General features: G+C 37.2%; 1 protein-coding gene across 4 annotated transcripts in view; it reads right to left on the bottom strand.

Moving 5' to 3' along the window:
* The window catches only part of FOXJ3 (forkhead box J3), a 141,152-nt gene that overhangs the window by 107,808 nt on the left and 12,656 nt on the right, over positions 1-20,688 (bottom strand). For all 4 annotated transcript variants that reach the window (XM_043461694.1, XM_043461693.1, XM_043461696.1 and 1 more), the window contains exon 2: positions 10,376-10,436. In XM_043461694.1, the coding sequence (XP_043317629.1) occupies positions 10,376-10,419 (44 nt within the window). In that variant the 5' untranslated portion in view covers positions 10,420-10,436. The remainder of the gene's footprint in view (positions 1-10,375; positions 10,437-20,688) is intronic.

Genomic DNA, 20,688 nt, shown 5'->3' with positions numbered 1-20,688 from the left:
AGTACTTAAGACTCAGATTTCAAGACTTACTGCAAAACCACAGTAATCAAGACAAGTGGTTTTGGTGAAAGAATAGATACATAAATCAACAGAACAGAATCCAAAAATAGACCCAACATATACAGCCAAGTGATTTTCGATAAATGTGCCAAGACAAGTTGGCAGGGAAAGGAAAGACTTCCAAAAATTGGTGCTGAAACAACTGCCTGGCTACTTGTATGGGAAGAAAAGTTAACAATGACCCCTTACCTCACATCATACACAAAAACTTGATAAATGAATCCCAGAACTAAATGTAGAAACTAGAACTATAAAACTTACAGAAGAAATCATAAGAGAAAATCTTTGTAACATTTGGTTAGGCAAACACTTTTTAGATATGACATGAAAAATCACAATTCATAAAACAACTGACAAATTACACTTTATCAAATAAAAAATTTATATTCTTCCAAACACACTGTTAGAACAAATAGACAAGCCACAGACTGGAAGAAAACATTTGCAAAGCATATATCTTAAGAAGAACTTGTATCCAGAATATATAAAGAACTCTCAAAACTCACTGATAAAGAAAATTCAATTTTTAAAAATGGGCAAAAGATTTGAACAGATACTTCAACTAAGAAGGTAAGTATGTTATGGCACAAGAAAAGATACTCAACATCATTGGTTATTAAGGAACTGCAAATTAAACTACACTGAGGTATCACTGCATACCTGCTAGAATGGCTAAAATCAAAAGACTGGCCATACAAAGTACTAACAAGGACATGAAGCAAATGGAACTCTCATACATTGCTGGTGGGAATATAAAATGGTACCATTTCTAAAAGTTTTGACAGTTGCTAAAGTTATACATGCACCCATCAAGTGCTAAGAGTTATTTCACTCCAAGGTACTTATCCAAAATAAATCATATGTCCACACAAAGACATATATACAAATGTTCACAGCATTTCTATTTGTAACAGTTAAAGCTGGAAACAATCTAAAAATCCATCATCAGGTAAATGAATATGCAAATTTCTATATATAAATCCAATGGAACAGAATAAACTATTGATACCTGCAGAGACATACATGAATCTTAAAATAACTGTGCTGAATAAAAGATGCCAGACCAAAAAAGAATACATACCATATGATTCCATTTCTATAAAATTCTAGAAAATACAAACAAAAGCAGATCAACTGCTATCTTGTAGAGAGAGGGATAAGAGGGAAGAATCACAGGGACACCAGGTAACTTCTGAAAATGACTGACATGTTGTGGTAATGATTTTATGGGTATGTATATATGTCAAAGATCAAACTGTACCATGTCAATCATATCTCAATAAAACAAAAAAAAGTTTGCAATTTGGAGTGGCTAAGGTTTTATCCTTGGACAGCAAGAAGATCAAACCAGTCAATCCTAAAGGAAATCAACCCTGAATATTCACTGGAAGGACTGATGCTGAAACTGAAGCTCCAATACTTTGGCCATCTGATGCAAAGAGCTGACTCATTAGAAAAGACCCTGAGGCTGGGAAAGACTGAAGGCAGGAGAAGGGGACAACAGAAGACAAGATGGCTGGATGGCATCACCGACTCAAGACATGAGTTTGAGCAAGCTCCGGGACATGGTGAAGGACAGGGAAGCCTGGCATGCTGCAGTCCATGGGGTCACAAAGACACGACTGAGCAACTGAACAACAACAAGGATTTCTCAGCTAAGACATAAAAACAAAACACTATGAAAGAAAAAATTGGATGCTATCAAAATTTTACTTTTTAACAAAATAATTTGCATCCATAATATCTAAGGAATTCTTACAATGCAATTTAAAGACAAACTATACAGTTTTAAAATGTGCAAAAGACTGGAACAAAGGCATACAAGTAGTCATTAAGTACATTAAAAGATGTTCAACATCATCAGTCATCAGGAAAATCATAATGAGTATACTACTCCATACCCAGTAAAATGTCTAAAACCAATCTGAAAGGCAGTAATAATCTTCCTTCATGAATTTATATCCTTTAGGTTTCTTCTTGGTATCAAAAACAAACATAACTAATTTGTGTTGCAAGGAAATATGAATGATTATCCCCATTTTATATGGCTTCCAAACCAGCATTCCTCTCGTTTTATTACATGGGCTTTTCTTCTTGTTTTTTTTTTGTTGTTGCTGTTGTTGTTTTCAATTTTCTACAGACCTACCTATAATATATTAAGAAGCACTATGTTTATCTCAGTCTCCATTTACTCAAGTAGTATCATCTTTCCATAACCTGCATGGATTGTGCTTTTTTACACAGCTAATCACTTTAAGCTCTCCCCCACTTTAAGCTATGTGGGAGGTGGGAAGGAAGAATGTTAACATACTACAAAGAAATGGGTTCCTCTGCTTAAATCTCTATTTAGAGATATAACCTTCCACAGAGACCTGTCCACAGCACCTATCCCTCAGGTTCTCAAGTAAGCACTACTATGGGCAGACTAACCTTTTTTCCCTGCTTTTGTTGCTTTTATGAGAATCTTGAATACAAATAAGCACATAGTAAGTATTCAATATACATGTCAAACTCTGGACTTCCCAAGCAGTCCAGTGGTTCCAAGACTCCAGGCTTCCACTGCAAGGGGCATGGGCTCAGTTCCTTCAGGGGACTAAGATCTTGCACCCTGAGCAAAAAATATATATGTATGTGTCTGTGTGTATATATATATATATATATACAGACATACACAAAATATACATACAAATATATATATCAAATCAAACAAAACTGAAGCAGGAGTCCAATTTCAAATACACAATCCTAAGGATATTCTGTTCTGATATGAAGATAGGAAGATGGGAATTAAGTTTTTCATTCACTACCAACATAACAGTAAGGAAAAGCTCTAAACCCTAAAGACATTCTCTCTTGAAATCCTAACTCTTACCCAACACTGAACACATGTTGCTTTGTATCACAAACTTTCTGTCAAGTTTTGCCTAGCTCACCAAGCCCTTTCTCAGTGTTGGCTCCATTTCCAGGGCCCTAGAAGTCAGTACCACAACAACAAATTAAAGGATCTGTACCTGACCCAAACTGCTTGTCTGAATTTTCTTCTTCAGGAAATTCAGAATCAGGACTGAAACAGTTTGGGCTGGTCTCCTGAATGAACAAGCTATGTATTTGTGAGGTATGGGATGGCCACGTGCCAGAAAAGCAAAGAAAAGCTGGTTTGTAAAAAATGAAGAAATAAGTTACATTCAAGGAAAAGCAAGAGAGAAGAAAATACACTGCCTAGGTTCCTAAGAACCTAAGTTGTATTATGAGATCCAGCTATCTCTGGATTCCATGAAATACTGCAGTATTCACCAAATAAATTCCTTTACTTTTTTTGGATATATATCCAGTGCTGGCTTCCTCTACTTGTAACTAAGCAAAACTTGACTAAAATACATTTTACTAAATCAAATCATAAATTTTTTTTATTTTTCAGTACTATTATTCTATATTCTGTGCACTGTTGGTAGGCACAGATTTTGAGTTTAACTCCTCCTTTATTGTGCCAGTATATTCAGTGATGCTTTGTAGTCTCTATTACCTCTGATATTATTTCCCTCCATGTATATGCATTCAGGACAACTTAAATTTCTCCACCCACCTTTTAAAAAACTGCTGCCTTTCAGGAAAGATTTTTTCAATTTTAGATAATGTGTTTCAAAATTAAATCACTATTTTTCTATCATTTTTCCTTGTTTCCTGCATCGGTATTTCCCCTTTGCATTTACTCTTTAACAGTATCTTCAATTAAGCAGAATATTTTTTAGCATTCCTCATTTAAGAGAACGCCTTGATTATGATACTGACAGCCAAGAAGTAGAATTTAGTGATTAAGAGCATTGGCCCTGGAGCAAGACCTGGGAATGAAACCCAGCTCTGTCCCTTATTCACTGTATGTTTTGAGTTGCTTTTTATCTCAGTTTCCTCATCTGTGAAATGAAAATAATAATCACACAAACCTCAAAGAGTTGTGAGGGGAAGTATAATTAATGTATTTTAAAATGCTTAAATGCCTGGTCTAGTATATTAGTAAGAATACCACAAAGCTAGCTATCAAAGTCAATAATAATTTTTATACATCCTTATGTCAATGAATAGTCAATGGTACTCTCCAATACCTGATGCTCAGAAAAGGAAGCCCTAGAAGTCAGCTTAGATCAAAGATTAAATCACATTTAGGATACTCTAGACCAGCACTATCCAACAGAACTTTCTACAACAATGGAAATGTTTGTGCGTTAGCCAACATGACAGTCAGTGGCCATGTGGCTATCAAGCACTTAAAATGTGGCTAGTGACTGAGGAACTGATATTTTTTAATTAATTTAAACAGCCACATGACGCTACTGGCTACTACATGACATGCAAGCTTTAGAACATACGCCAGAAAGTTCCGAACGTATTTTAGAGAAGTTTCTGTAACGGTCAAAGTTAAGATGGTTTCTCATTACTACCCTTCATTTAACTGGAACATGCCAGAACTAAACACGCAAATTAATGGATTTCAATTCCAAGAAGTTTGATAAATATGACGGGCTATGATAATGCAAGTTATTCCTGCCACTGTGTGGAACTGATTTAAAAACATGAAACTATATTAATTATAAATACAATAAAAATCTAATATTAAATGTCAGCAACATCCTTAGCCTGAGGTCAGTTGCAAACCTGAACACTACTGGTAAATTATTATACTAGAGAATACCAAACTAAGTGAATTAAGCCAGACAGAAAGGCAAATATATGTCATTTATATGTACAATAAAAAAAAAACATATAAAATTTACTTAACAAAACAGAAACAGACTCACAGACATAGAAAACAAACCTTATGGTTACCAGAGGGGAAAAGGTATGGGGGAGGATAAATTAGGAGCTTGAGAATAACAAATACACACTACTAAATATAAAATAGACAACAAGGTCCTACTGTACCAAAGGGAACTATATTCAATATGTTTTGTAATAAACTATAGTGGGAAAAATATCTGAAAAAGCATATACCTATATATGTATGCATTACTAAATCATTTTGCTATACACTAGAAACAACAACACTGAAAATCAACCATCCTTCAATAAAAAAAATTTTTTTTAATTTTTAAGAAATTTTGAAAATAAGAATTTAGGGAAAGGGGGAAATAGAAAGAAGGAGGAAAGAAATTCTCTTCTACCCCATGTTCTTGAGCTGAGAGCAAAGGATACAAATATGTCCTCTTTTGTTCTAAAAATGATGATCCCCTTTGCTTTCTACTACTGAGGGTTTGAATGCCTGCTCAGTCGCTCAGTTGTGTCCAACTCTTTGCAACCCCATTGACTACAGCCTGCCAGGCTCCTCTGTCCATGGAATTTTCCGGACAAGAATACTGGAGTGGGTTGCCATTTCCTTCTCTAGGGGATCTTCCTGACCCGGGCTCGAATCTATGTCTCCTACATTGGTAGGTGGATTCTTTACCACTGCGCCACCTGGGAAGCCCTTTCTACTACTGGAAAACACAAGAGAGGAAAAACTATGCCACATGCTTTATGTACGTATCCCATGAATCCGAACAGGCCAGTGAGGTAAACATTAACAACTCTATTACAAAAAAACTTAGGAAGTGAAGTAACTTACCCAAGATCTTATGAATAATATGTGGCAGAGATCTGAACCTATACCTACCCGATTCTACAACTATATACCAGAGCTGCCTTAACAATACCAAGTCTGCTACTAGAAACCAGGCAGCAAGAAGCCTTAAAATAAATCTACCCTTCTCTGGTCATTCTAAATAGCACAGTTATCAGTATCGAATGGCAATGAGAAAATGGATGGACGGGAAATTCATTTGGGACACTAACACACAAGCTTTTTCTGGTGCTAAAAATCCCTATGTATTCCCTAACATCATAAACAAACAGACTGGATCAATAATAAAAGGCATCTTTAAGGGAGAAGCGTAACAAAAAGGAAAAGGTTTAAGTGTGAACCATAAAAATAGAAAAGATAATGAAAGGAAAAGATCTCAGGCAGAAGGTCAAAAACTACTGATACTTGAAAGTTATTACTGATAACCTAGTGCCCTACGCTGAATGCACATGTGAACCAAAAAGTCAATCCTCATAAATGCTACACAATTCAGATATGCAGAAACGGCCCTATTTTAACAAGTCCAAAGAAATACCCAATTTTATTTTGCTTTAATCATACCAAATTATAAAAAATCTAATGCTACAATATGTAAAAGTAGTATGTTCTATACATATATGTGTTTACCTGTCTACATAAAACAAATGTTCAAGGAAAACTTGCTTTTTCAGTAAGCTTTTGCTATTACTGAGTCTGTACATGGAAATAAAAAGGAGATTCACCTCAGGATTCAAAGCCTCTTACATAAACTCAGTAAGCAAACAGATTCTGCTAAATTTTTAAGATTCTACTGTCTGAAAGAAACTATATCCATCATTACCTGAACTCTCACTCTTGCTATTCAAACCTCAGGACTTAAATAACGCAGATGACTCAGTATTCACTATCCAGACTCCTACTATTCAAACTTAGGGTATGAATGCAGTAGATTCAGACTGCAAGGAATACCTGTGACTCATATATATCACATGATTTATAAAATTAGCACTTTTTTAGCAACATGCAAATAAATACCTTACTAAAATCATATAAACACTGGCTGCAGAACAGAGCTGAGAAAACATTTTTTAACATTGTATTTCTTAGTAGTTTGCCGAAACAAGTTATTAAGTTACTGCCCCTCAGTTTCAAACCCACATTGCTTCTTCCCCATCTGCCTTAATGATGCTGGAAGTGGGACTCTGCCTGCAAACCACATTTCTGCTTTGCCAGCTGATTTCCTATAAGGGTCTGCCAAGAGGGAACACTAAAGATGGACTGCAAGCCTGGAGAAGAAAAAGAGATACTTGTGCTTTCCCATCTCTTCTTTGGGCTTCATAGGAACACTATCCCAGCAACGGTTTCTTCACCCCTACAATAGAAAGTCTTCCCCATAGCAGTAATAAAGTTTGCAGTTTTTCTAACACTTATGAAACTAATTTAATCATACCCTACTCAAAGACCCCAGCACCAGCCAGCACCCTTTCCCCAGATTTCTGGGTTTCAAATCTATGGGATTTCTATTCTGAACTCAACACAAGCACTAGCATGTAGTACCTTTGCCTTGGAGATCTGAACTGCTTCCACAGGACCCTTCCTCTAAGTCTCTAGGTTTCCCTTTTGGTGCCCAAGCCCTTAGGGCTCATAGCTGTTTCTGCAAGTATCTAGCTCCATGACAATTTAAGTCCTTTTATTTTTATCCATTCTGTTATCAAGTTAACAACTTCAAATCTACTCAATGACTCTACTAAAGTCTCTGTTCCTATAACTAGTGCGGTTTCTGCCTCCTGACAGAATCCTAATAAAAAGAAAACAATCTCATTATACTGTAATAGTATATGATGTTATTATAGTAACTTTTGTGAAAATGCAATTTACCTACACTATCAAGTAAAGAACAAAATGTTAGTTAAGCGCAATCTGACTAAAATTGAGTCAATTTAGCTATAACACAAAATCTTTTCCAACCATTCTTTAAGAGAAAATTTGGGGCACCTTTTTTTAACACACACAGTATCTACTGGAATAAAATTACATGCTAAGACATTATCAACAATGACTATCTCTGTTTTTCCAAATTTTCTACAATAATTGATTTATGATTACTTTTTAATCATAAAAATAGAGTGAGCATAATTTTTAAAAATAATTCTAACATGCTCAATTCAACAAGGATCAAATATCATCTATAGAAAACAATATTTAACTTGCTTACACTAAATATTTAAAGGGCAGAGGAAGAGTTTTAATTCACTTACTAAGTACCTTCTCCTACCAAACAAAATTTTTAGTTGTCACATGATTTCATTCCACCCCCTATCTTTACTTCACAGAAGTAATCCACTCCCACTCTCATCTATGCCTACAACCCTTCCCACCACCTGCTTACCCAATTTGCTCATTCCCAGCCATATGGTGGTTCTTCTCCACCAACTCACATGCTTTCCTATCTTGAAGTTAGTCACTTTCTAGATATATAGGTAGCATACGAAGGTATATACAAGACATAAAGGTAGTATATACAAAGAGAGTTATGGCAAATAAGCAGTGTTTGTCACTGGGTTTGAGTTACTGTAAGACTTCTTACTCTACTTCTGTTGGGACAGTGTAGTTGGGAGGCCATTTCTGGCTTGGGAAAGACTCTGCAAAAGCAGACAATAGTTTATTGTGGTTTTAAGTAATTCAGTTTCTCTTCCCGTCACCAAAAAAATAGTCATTCTTTTCTTCTCCTCCTTATATCAAACCAAAGCTGGCTTTCAGTTAGAAAAATCAATGACAAACAATGGTTGTCTACCCATATATCTGAGAACGTGAATTCTCTGCCTCACAGATGGACTGGACCATACAGAATATTACAAAAAAATGAAAGATTAGGATAGGAGGATCCTAAGTATCTCAACTCAAGTGTCACAGAGCTTCTCAGTTTATTAACTAAATGCTAAATTTATAGCTACATCACATAAAAATTTGATTACAGAGTATTACACACAAGAATTATAACATAGTGAGCAAGTTATAAAATAATTCATGGTTTTCTCTTTCATCATCCCTTCCAATATAATTCTATCAAGCAAAAAAAGTTAGGTATCTATTATTCCTAATCCAATGTCATATATAAGCTTCACCTAAACAGAACCATTCAAATAGAGGGATATAAAATCTCAGTAAATGACTTTAATACATGGTTAGCATAACCCACAAACAAGTGTCTTTAAGGAAATCTATGATCAGTGGAAGATCAAAGTCTACAAAAATAACCTGATTTGGTCATATCTAAAGTTTTAAATATTCAAAGAAAGGGTAAAATGATTCTTCCCAACATATTAAGCAGAAATCACTCTTAAGTGAAAGTAGTTCTACAACAGCCCTTTTTAAGTTCTTTTCAAAACTATACAGGTGTCTGTTGTGAGGGTGTGGGGGCATATGGGCTCCAACAAGGTAGAAAAGCATCACTCCACCTATTTCCATTATAAGCTGGAAGATGTATCCTTACGGAAAGGCCAAAACAGCATAGGGTAAAGCTTTCCCACTGAGGAAAAAGGATATCAGCCTTAGTCTGATAAAAATTCAATGATATGAAAACAAAAAAGGCAACTTTTTCTTTTGTGGCATTCTAAACCACCAGAATTTCTTTCAAGCCTGAAGATTCCATGACTCCACATTAACAACCCTTAACAATTTTGTATCCCTCCTCTCTCTCCTGCCCTCCAAAGCCGGTTAATTCCAACTCTCTTCATCACTTGCTCTGTTCCAGCTATAATGACCTCACTATTCTTCCAACATACAAAGTAAGTCTCCTGCCCCAGCACTTCCTGGGTTCCCTCTGCCCAGAATGCTCATCCTCTACTATCCAACGAAAGGTTTGTTCCATCACTCTTTCAAGTCTTTGTTCAAATGTCACCTTTTCAATAAAAGCTTTCCCTAGCTACCCTATCTAAAATAACACGTATCTTTGAATTTCCTAATCCCTTTCTCTGTTTTTCATTTACCTCTTATCACTATCAGTATCTAACAGTTACTTATTTTATTAATTATCCCTTCACCAAAATATAAACCCAATGATTACAGAATTTTTAATCCATTACGTTCACTACTGCAGCCTCAGCATTCAGACAGCTCCTGACACTATACTAGGCGATCAATATGCTGAACAAGTAAATGGGAGCAACAACACATGGTAGCTAGCTGCAACACATGTAACTGGTAGGTGCTGCCATCAACAATTCACATTCCAGTCTGAATATTTTTAATTAACAGGTTAAATTTACGTTATATTTTCAGACTGTGCTCTGCGAACTACAGCAATCCCTCAAGGGCAACTATGGGGGTAGAACATGGAAGTCTAAGCCCAGCATTTATCTATTTTATTCACAGGATTTCACTTAAGATTTAATTTGAAGAAAGTATTTAGCAACTTCAAAAAAATATAAAACCACTGGGTTGAATACAACTTAGTTCCTACTTTTTTACATTTTACTTATTTATTGTAAATGAGGATAATTTAGGTATCCTGTTTATATTATCCTTTAGAAAGGAATTTCAATTACTATCTAATCTTTCTCTGTAAGCAAAAGTATCTCCCTATTTCACAAAACAGCACTACTTCCCAAAACAAACTACAGTGTTTTACTGTGAACCTTACAGTCAAAGTGATTCTAATATGACTCGACCAGCGTAACTTTTAAAATGTTACATGTTCTAATAAAAAAAAAAAAAATCACTCACCTTAATGAAGTTACAGATGGACAAGCCTGTCCATACAAACCCATCTGGCCACAAAGAGAATCTAAAAAGTAAAGAAGAGTTAGTTATCAGATGCTCCAAAATAAATTAAACTGTAAATCAAAATAAACTAAAAATGCTGTTGAGCAATATGATGAACTATCTTAAGGAAGACTGACATACCAGGAAGCACAGGAAAAATAGGCACACTATAACTGTAACATCCAAAGAAGCTAAAAACTCACAAAATTTAACAAATTAAGCTTAGTTACAGATAAAGAGTCCAAACGGTTTAGTAGAGTCTAAGGATTCCAGAGAGGTGCCTAAAGGCTACCAAAGAGCTGAGCATGCAGGTTCCCATCCTCACAGGTTCCCATCTCCCACCGTTCAATCAAAGCAGTGATATCTTTGTTGGTTTCACAGAATGGACTTCACTAAGACTTGATTTGAAGAACAGTTCCACTGCTTAATTAAAAAGTTAAGAATAACATTGAACAGAAAAAGCTTTGTTCAAATTCTAGCTATGACACTATGAGACCTTGAAGAGTTACATATCCTCAGAGAACCTCCATTTTTTCCATCTGTAGCTTGGAGATAGTGTGTTAGTGTGGGTCGCTCAGTCGTGCCCGACTCTTTGCAACCCCATGGACTGCAGCCCATCAGGCTCCTGTGTCCATGAGATTTTCCAGGCAAGGATACTGGAGTGGGTTGCCATTTCCTTCTCCAGCACAGTATCACCTAAAACTTTATCAAGAGATAAACTGCAGGTATGTTATTAGAATTAAATCATTGAACAAATGTGAAACTATCTATTAGCACTACTATCCAGCGCAAGGATCATTCACAGTGTCTACAAGTAATATGAATGAAAGAAGCTGGAATGGGAGGGTATAATATGCATACAATTGTTTGCAACTGAAGAAAACAGGTTCACTCTAAAAGGATCGGCTCCTTTTCCAGTTCTAGCCAACTGCTGCTGAGCATGACTGACAGCCCAATACTGTTCAGTTCAGTTGCTCAACTCTTTGCGACCCCATGAACCACAGCACGCCTGTTCATCACTAACTGCCGGAGTCTACCCAAACCCATGTCCATTGAGTCAGTGATGCCATCCAACCATCTCATCCTCTGTCGTCCCCTTCTCCTCCTGCCCTCACAATCTTTCCCAACATCAGGGTCTTTTCAAATGAGCCAACTCTTCACATCAGGTGGCCAAAATATTGGAGTTTCAGCTTCAGCATCAGTCCTTCCAATGAACACCCAGGACTGATCTGTTTTAGGATGGGCTGGTTGGATCTCCTTGCAGTCCAAGGGACTCTCAAGAGTCTTCTCCAACACCACAGTTCAAAAGCATCAATTTTTCGGCGCTCAGCTTTCTTCACAGTCCAACTCTCACATCCATACATGACTACTGGAAAAACCATAGCCTTGACCAGACGGATCTTTGTTGGCAAAGTAATGTCTCTGCTTTTTAATATGCTGTCTAGGTTGGTCATAACTTTCCTTCCAAGGAGTAAGCGTCTTTTAATTTAATGGCTGCAATCAGCACCTGCAGTGATTTCGGAGTCCAAAAAGTATGGTTAAGAACATCTAATTTTTCAAGAGAAGCAAGATACCCAAAATTTTATTTGAAATCTCCTGATTTTTACTTTCTAAACACTATGTGGGCCAAACAAAACACTGGCAGTTATCCCAAGTTTATAACTTTTATTTTAGAGGCTGACTGCACTCCCTGCATCTATCAATAATTGTCCCGGCTTGCACTGAAAAGAGATGTCTACTTCTGCCAGAACAACGGAATAGATAGCTTGATCAACATGCCCAGTGAAAATAGCAAACACTGGATAATTTTTAACCTTTATATATTAATCAATAACTTGAAAGAAGATAAAGTATGATCAAGACTAAAAACTAAGTGAAAGAGGGAAACTAGAGAAGTATGCAGAGTACTGAAACCAGCTTTCACTCATCTTCAGAGCACTGTGCCAAACCCTGAATTTCAGCTTGCAATTCCACAGTGTGTTGGGGCTCAAGGTACAAGAGGCAAAGTCCAGATGTTATCCAAGAGAATCTCAAGGAAAATTTCTTAACCTTGGCGTTGAGTGTTGGTGAGGGACTGGGGGCTACAAGAACAGTTCAACAGTGTCTTCTCAGATTACAACCAGAAGCTAACCCTCACCTAGATTATGGTTTAAAAAGCTTCATACTCAGAATTTTAGAGTGGTCCTAGAATGGTTATATCTGCCCCCTAACCTTGACAGATGCAAATGCAAATCCTCTCTGGCAATCTGCCTGTGATCTAGGCTTGGAAGACTTCTCAAGGATAAGGTCCCAAGATAAATAAATTCACAATCAAAAATCACAAAACCAGTAGGAAACAAGCTACTCAAGAGTAAGATACAGCTGAAACATCAGGTGGCAGACTCAAAAACTCAGACTTCAGATACGGGAATTGAGACTTTTCCCTACTGTTTTTATTTTATGAATGATTTACCTATTCTTATATTTCAAATGCCTACATGTAGATGAATTTCAAATCCACATCCCTATTAGGGATCAATCTCCTAATCTCTAAACATAACTAACATTCTCTCCAAGAAATTCCAAATTTACTATGTCCAAAGCTGAATTCATCTCCTTTCTTTAAAGTATTTCCTACCTTTAGGGTCTTTTATCTAAGAATGGCTTTCAGGTTTCTAGCCTAACACCTTTCTTTTCCTTGTTAAGAGCTGAACACTTCAACCCTTGATTTCTGAGGAATGACTTCTAAACACCTCTGGGCTCTCGGGCCGTTCCTCACCAAGTGGGCAGAGCTAACTCCAGGACTCCATATCCAGGACTCTGCAAGGTAGTTATCTGAGTATGATGGCCCTACTGACCCTAACAGTGAATCTAGACACCAGGTGAGCTGTCTAGATTGGGTGGGAAGGGACAAGAGAACGTGGAAAGTTAGCCATCACATTTGGCTCTTAAACCTAAACCACATTCTACAATATCAGCTTTATCAAAAACAAAGGTAAATTCTTATAAAAGTTACCATATGACCCAGCAATTCTACCCTTAGAGATATGTGTGTGTATATATATATATATAAAAATTATATATACACACAAATATATACATACATGAATATATGTAAAATGCTCTTGGGAATATATAATATACATTCATATGTTTTAAGTTCTCTTGGTGATTTGGAGGAGACTGATTTCACTGTGAATCTTAGCCTTCTTCTGTGAGCATTCCATGTTTCTGGACATTTGCCTGGGTAGGGAGAACTTAAAACATACGTTCACACAAAAACCTGCATACAAATGTTCACAGCAGTATTATTTATAAAGTCAAAAAGTGTAAAGAAACCAAATGTCCATCAACAGATGAACACATACACAAACGTGGCATATCTGCACAGTATCCATATACAATGGAATATTATCCAGCCATAAAAAGGAATGATATACTGTTACATGATACAACGCGAATGAACCTTGAGCATCTTAGCATAAGAAAAAAGTCAGATACAGAACACCACATATTGCATGACTCCACTCATATGAAATGTCCAGAACAGGCAAATCTTAAGAGACAGAAAGTAGATCAGCCAGTAGATAGGAGGATGGGAGGAGGGATGTGGATAGAGAGTGATTGCTAACTGGTTTCTTTCAGGATTGATAAAAATGCTCTGCAATTAGATAGAGGTGAGGGTTTCACAACCTCGTGAATAAAATCCTCTAGTGTAAGATCCCCAAATTTTACACTTTTAAACGGTGAACTTAATCCTTCGAATCTACTGCAGCCTTGATGCCTCAGTTTCAGTTTTCTTCACTCTTTTAACTTAAGATTATTGCTCCTACATGGTGTCTTGAACACCAGTCAGGTTAGTTGAAAGAACAAATACACCAATATTCTTCTCCCTACCCAAGCAAATGTCCAGAAACATGGAATGCTCACAGAAGAAGGCTAAGACTCACAGTGAAATCAGTCACCTCCAAATCACAAACTCACATTTCTGAAGTCAACTATGTTGAACATTATATTAATTCATGCAACTTCATCCAAAATTTATACAGTTTAAGTTGGTGCCAACAGCACCAACTAGTATTTTCTGCAAATCCTTTGAAAATCAACAAACAAGAAACTTCGTGTAGCATGACATAACAAGAGTATGGGGATTAAAAATCAGTCATGCACTGATGCACATGCTCCAATAGAAACTACTGTATTACACGCCATCACTAATAGAAGAATACAGAATTTCTTTTAATACAAGCAGTCATCAAGTGTACATTAAACTGAGCTACAAACTATTCACATCTAGGAAGCAGATGTTCAACAAACTAACAGGTGTATAAAATATATTATTTGAGAGGAGGAGGTGAAATGCAAGTATTTTTATTTATAAAGAACTTCTAACATTCATGACCTTGAGCCAAGACCTTGATTGCAATCCCAACTGTGATTTTGGGTATATTGTTAAAACGGAAAATTCATGCCTCAAGTTACTGTAACGGGAGCTTGAATGAAGCCACCACCATGACATATAAAAGAAGTCTGTTGAAAATAAATTCTAGAGCACTGTAAATCAAGAGAGCATTCCTTTAAAAAAAAAAAAAAAACACTTCTGAATTCACCTCTGTCTTTCATAAGACTTGAAAATAAAAATTTACTAGCACTCATGAAGGAACAACCCTGTTGAGTCAGGTTCCTTGACTGAACATTGTGAATTGCTATACCATTACTCACAGGTAATCATTAAAGCAGTCATGGAAATAACCTGTGTCTTAATCATCCTCAACAGGAAAAATCTGCCAGAGGAAGGAGTAAAGGGAAAAGAATCCTGCTGAGTGAGTAGCAATCAGCTGTTCATCGCAGCTCCACTCGAACCTAAAGGCAGTGATGCAGCTATAGCTAAAAATCGAGAACTCAGAGTCACATGCTCTCAGAAAGCAAAATCATGTGAGAATGATCAATTCACCATGGTAATGTTAGAGGGAGAAGAAAGGCCAAAACTTAAATTTGGAGAACTTAGATTTAGAGAAGAGGAACAAGTTTTAAAAACCACCCTTGAGAAAACTGTACTGGAGATAGCAGCAAGTGATTTAATGGGGGAAAAGGCAAGTGTTACACACAGATTAAGATGGACATAAACTGAGAACACAAAACAGGCTTTTAATGAAAGATCATTAATACTATAGAGGGTGGGGTTTGCAGATGAGTGGGAGCAAAAATTAGACTGGAAGGGTGTTAAGAATCAGGAAAGTGTGAAATAAAAATTTAGCTACAAACTACATAAAATGAAAATAAACAGAAAGTGCAATAAGGTCAAAAAGAGCAGAGAGGAACGGATTATCAAGAAAGGTGAAGAACATGTTAGAAAGCTCATCCAGTCACACTATATCCCCATTACCCTGTTTTATTCTTCATAGCTCTTGTCATCTGATACAACTTGATAATGACTTTTGTTTTACTGTCTGCTTCTGTCCCACGAGAACGCAGATTTAAGTTTCTGTTTCAGTCTCTGTTATATCCCCAAATCCCAGTATGTAGTCTGTGGTCATATCTGTTCAAATGAATGAATAAACCAAGTTCTTCTAGATTGGAAAGAGAATAAACCCAAAAGAAGCACAACTAAGATCTAACTGAAAATTCACCAAATCTGTTCAATGTAGTCTTTGTATCCACTAATTCTCTCTGCCTCTGAAGCAAATAATTTAAGACAAATTCAGTTAGAAGAACAAGTTCGGTATCCAAAATACATAAAGGACCCTTACAACTCAACAGAAACAACTCAAGTTAAAAATGCCCAAAGATTTGGAGATAGAGCAAAGGGGTAGAGCATTTAGACTACAAAAGAAGTAAAAATGGGCAGAGACTTGAATACACATTTCTTCAAAGAAGATATTAAAATGTCCGATAAGATGAAAAGATGTTCAAAATCATTAGTTATTTGGGAAATCCAAATCAGAATCACACTACTACTTCATCTAGGTAATCAGATACTAAGTAATCAGATACAACTTCAGCTAGGATGGCTATAATAAAAAAGACAATAACAAAAGTTGCAAAGATTTGAAGAAATTGAAGCTCTCATACACTGGTAGTGGAAATGTCAAACAGTGCAGCCACTTTGGAAAACAGTTTTTGGCAGTTCGTCAAAAAGTTAAACATAGAGTAACCATATGACACAGCCATTTTACAGGGAATATACCCATGAAATGAAAACATACCACCACAGAAAAATCTATACACCAATGTTCACAGCAGCATTAAATAACAATAAAATAGTGGAAACAACCCGACTGCCCAGTAGCTGATGAATGGATAAGATGTTATAATCACACAGCAGAATGTTATTTGCCAATAAAAAGGAATGGTACATGCTACGACATAAATGACCCTTGAAAACATACTAAATCAAAGAAGCTAGTAACTAGACTATATTACACAATTTCATTTATATCAGATGTCCAAATCAGACAAATTTATGTTAAATTAGATTATGGGTTAGTAGTCAGATTAGACTGGAAAAGGTCCGTTTTCATTTCAATCCCTAAGAAAGGCAATCCCAAAGAATGCTCAAACTACTGCACAATTGCACTCATCTCCCGCTAGTAGAGTAATGCTCAAAATTCTCCAAGCCAGGCTTCAGCGGTTCACTGTTCAAGCTAGTTTTAGAAAAGGCAGAGGAACCAGAGATCAAATTGCCAATATCCGCTAGATCATTGGAAAAGCTAGAGAGTTCCAGAAAAACATCTATTTCTGCTTTATTGACTACGCCAAAGCCTTCGACTGTGTGGATCACAATAAACTGTGGAAAATTCTGAAGGAGATGGGAATACCAGACCACCTGACCTGCCTCTTGAGAAACCTGTATGCAGGTCAGGAAGCAACAGTTAGAACTGGACATGGAACAACAGACTGGTTACAAATAGGAAAAGGAGTACCTCAAGGCTATATATTGTCACCCTGCTTATTTAACTTCTATGCAGAGTACATCATGAGAAACGCTGGACTGGAAGAAGCACAAACTGTAATCAAGACTGCCAGGAGAAATATCAATAACCTCAGATATGCAGATGACACCACCCTTACGGCAGAAAGTGAAGAGGAACTAAAAAGCCTCTTGATGAAAGTGAAAGAGGAGTGAAAAAGTTGGCTTAAAGCTCAACATTCAGAAAACAAAGATCATGGCATCTGGTCCCATCACCTCGTGGGAAATAGATGAGGAGACAGTGGAAACAGTGTCAGACTTTATTTTGGGGGGCTCCAAAACTACTGCAGATGGTGACTGCAGCCATGAAATTAAAAGACGCTTGCTCCTTGGAAGGAAAGTTATGACCAACCTAGACAGCATATTAAAAAGCAGAGACATTACTTTGCCAACAAAGATCCGTCTGGTCAAGGCTATGGTTTTTCCAGTGGTCATGTATGGATGTGAGAGTTGGACTGTGAAGAAAGCTGAGCGCCGAAAAATTGATGCTTTTGAACTGTGGTGTTGGAGAAGACTCTTGAGAGTCCCTTGGACTGCAAGGAGATCCAACCAGCCCATCCTAAAACAGATCAGTCCTGGGTGTTCATTGGAAGGACTGATGCTGAAGCTGAAACTCCAATACTTTGGCCACCTGATGTGAAGAGTTGGCTCATTGGAAAAGGCCCTGATGCTGGGAGGGATTGGGGGCAGGAGGAGAAGGGGACGACAGAGGATGAGATGGCTGGATGGCATCACTGACTCGATGGGCATGAGTTTGAATAAACTCCGGGAGTTTGTGATGGACAGGGAGGCCTGGCGTGCTGCAATTCATGGGGTCGCAGAGTCGGACACGACTGAGCGACTGAGCTGAACTGAACTGAGTTAGATTAGATGAGTAGTTTTGTAGAGCTGGGAGGCAGCTGGGCTTCCCTGGTGGCTCAGATGATAAAGAATCCGTCTTCAACGAGGGAGACCTGGGTTCCATCCCTGGGTTGGGTAGATCCCCTGGAGGAAGGCATGGCAAGCCACTCAGTATCTTGCCTATAGAATCCCCATGGGCAGAGGAGCCTGGTGGGCTACAGTCCACCGGGTCGCAAAGAGTGGGACACAACTGAGTGACCAAGCACAGGGAGGCAGGTGAAGTGGACTTACTGCTAGTAAGTGTGGGGCTTGTTTTAGAGGGAGAGGAAAACACACACAACCCTATGAAAATGCTTAGAAAAAAATTGTATTTTACACTTTAAACAGGTATATTGTATGGTATGTGAATTTTATCTCAATAAAGCTGGTAGGGGGGGCCTTTTTTTTTCCCCTAAGCTTCTTAAACTTGCTCACAAGTTTAAGCACATATTCACACACAAATATTCTCTTGTTCTGTAAGTTCCTGCTTCTTTCCTCACTAGTGCCACAGGAACTTCCCCCCCCCCCCACCCTATTCCACAAAATGGAAAGGGGAGAGTAAAAGTAATGACTTCATCAGAAAGCAACTCTATTATAGCAATTACTTTGAAATCTATAACCCCTTCAACCATTAGTGGTTCAGGAAAGTTCGTTTTCTGGTGGGCTCCACCGTTTCCAAACCACACACTAATTAAACATGCTTAACAAAGATACACTTAGGTATACATCTGTATAAACCCTGAAAAAAACGCTATAGGACACCACTCTAACATTACCTATAAAACAACTACTGAGGCTATACCACCTCTTCTCCTAAAAAAAAAAAAAAAAAAAAAACAACACTAGGGCAAGGTGTTGTTACTCTCTAATAACAGAAGATGAAAAAAAGCAGGCAAACCAACAATCAGCTTTGGCTTTACAAGACTGGTTTAGAAGTAGAAGTGTAAATATGAACTGTCTACCCTCTATAGCTTAGGATTAGTGTCAATAAAACAGGTGGTAAATGTGGGGGAGGGGAGCTTCTTGGCTAAACATCACAGAACTATAACTTCTTCCAAACCCTAAATTTATGTAAACAGATCACAGGCCACCCTCTTCAAACCAAATCATAACCCAAGCAAATAACACAGGATTCTATTTCTGGATCTCTTATTAACTCACTGGATAATCTTTGAAACTTCAGTCTCTCTACTTCGCTCAGTAACTTAACCACAATTTCCAGTCCCAAAATCAAATCATGTGGTCTAATAAAGAATGTTTCCCCAATTTGTAGATTTACTTTCATGAAAAATCTGACAAAGGTATATGAAGTTAAATCATATGTTTAAACCATCTTTAAAGAATATACAAGAAATATGAAAAAAATTCTAAAGACCTGTTCACTCCAAAAATGTTGAACTCTTTCATTTTAAACTTCTAAAGGTATTCACTAAATAGAGAAAGAATAAGCTCTCAGAGGGCTGAACAGTTTTGAGGCTTTAAATTTATGCTCAGTTATATTTAGAAAACCAAGATGCCACCTCTCTGGATCCCGTATCTTTATCTCAGGCATTTGATTCATGTGCTTTGCCTGGTATAATTCAAAGCAAGAGATCCACCATACCCCTGCAATGTAAATTGAACACTTTGGAACAATATGATTGTTAAGAGAAATGAGATGCTGTACTACAACTGGGGAAAGATGGGAAGCTATAGTCTCCACTGCTACAGCTTTTTAACAAAATAAGAATTACCTGTCTGGTCCCCAAAGCCAGTCAACAAACCACTGCCAACTTTTAAGAATCATTTCTATCCTATTCCTGGAAATCCTGATTCAAGCGTCTAGGGTGAAACCTAGGGAATCTATTAATTACAAGTATCACACGATTCTGGTTGCACAGCTTAATTCAGGAACTACTGCTTTAGGACTGGGATAGCATAAAGGTTTCATATCACTTGCCAATTATCTTCAATAGGTAGTAACTGCCTGAAGTGCTACACTGAGAAGGTCGTGTCTGAAAAAAAACAAGAAATTAGTAGTTTGCCATGGACATGGTGATCGGGAAGTGACAACATGCAAACCATGTATCTGCCATCTGTGACTCAGATCACTGACTGAAAATGGACTTTTTTTAAGGAGGCTTTTGGTAAGAGATCCAGAACTGGATTATTTACTTCTAACTGGCAGAAGCTTTCTCTGGGAAGGTAGCAGGCAGTAACAGCAGGCCCACCGGCTATGTGCCAGAACTCTTCAAAAGTAATTATTAAGCTTTCCAATATTATACAAAGATTTATGCTTTCAAAATGTCTATAATCTTGCTTGAGAAATGAAAACTTCCACATGACAATATAAACTTGGTCTTTTAAAAAAAAAAAAAAAAGCTATTTGTGCTTTGAGGAGTTTCACTTTAGGTAAAGGTGAGAATTAGTGGCGCACTGACTGCCAGGCCCGAAACAGTATATTTTA

This window comes from Cervus canadensis, chromosome 2 (assembly GCF_019320065.1).
Source record: "Cervus canadensis isolate Bull #8, Minnesota chromosome 2, ASM1932006v1, whole genome shotgun sequence".
Taxonomy (NCBI): Eukaryota; Metazoa; Chordata; class Mammalia; order Artiodactyla; family Cervidae; genus Cervus; species Cervus canadensis.
Note: the sequence above shows the minus strand (reverse complement) of the source record. Positions and strands in the feature narration are given on the sequence as shown.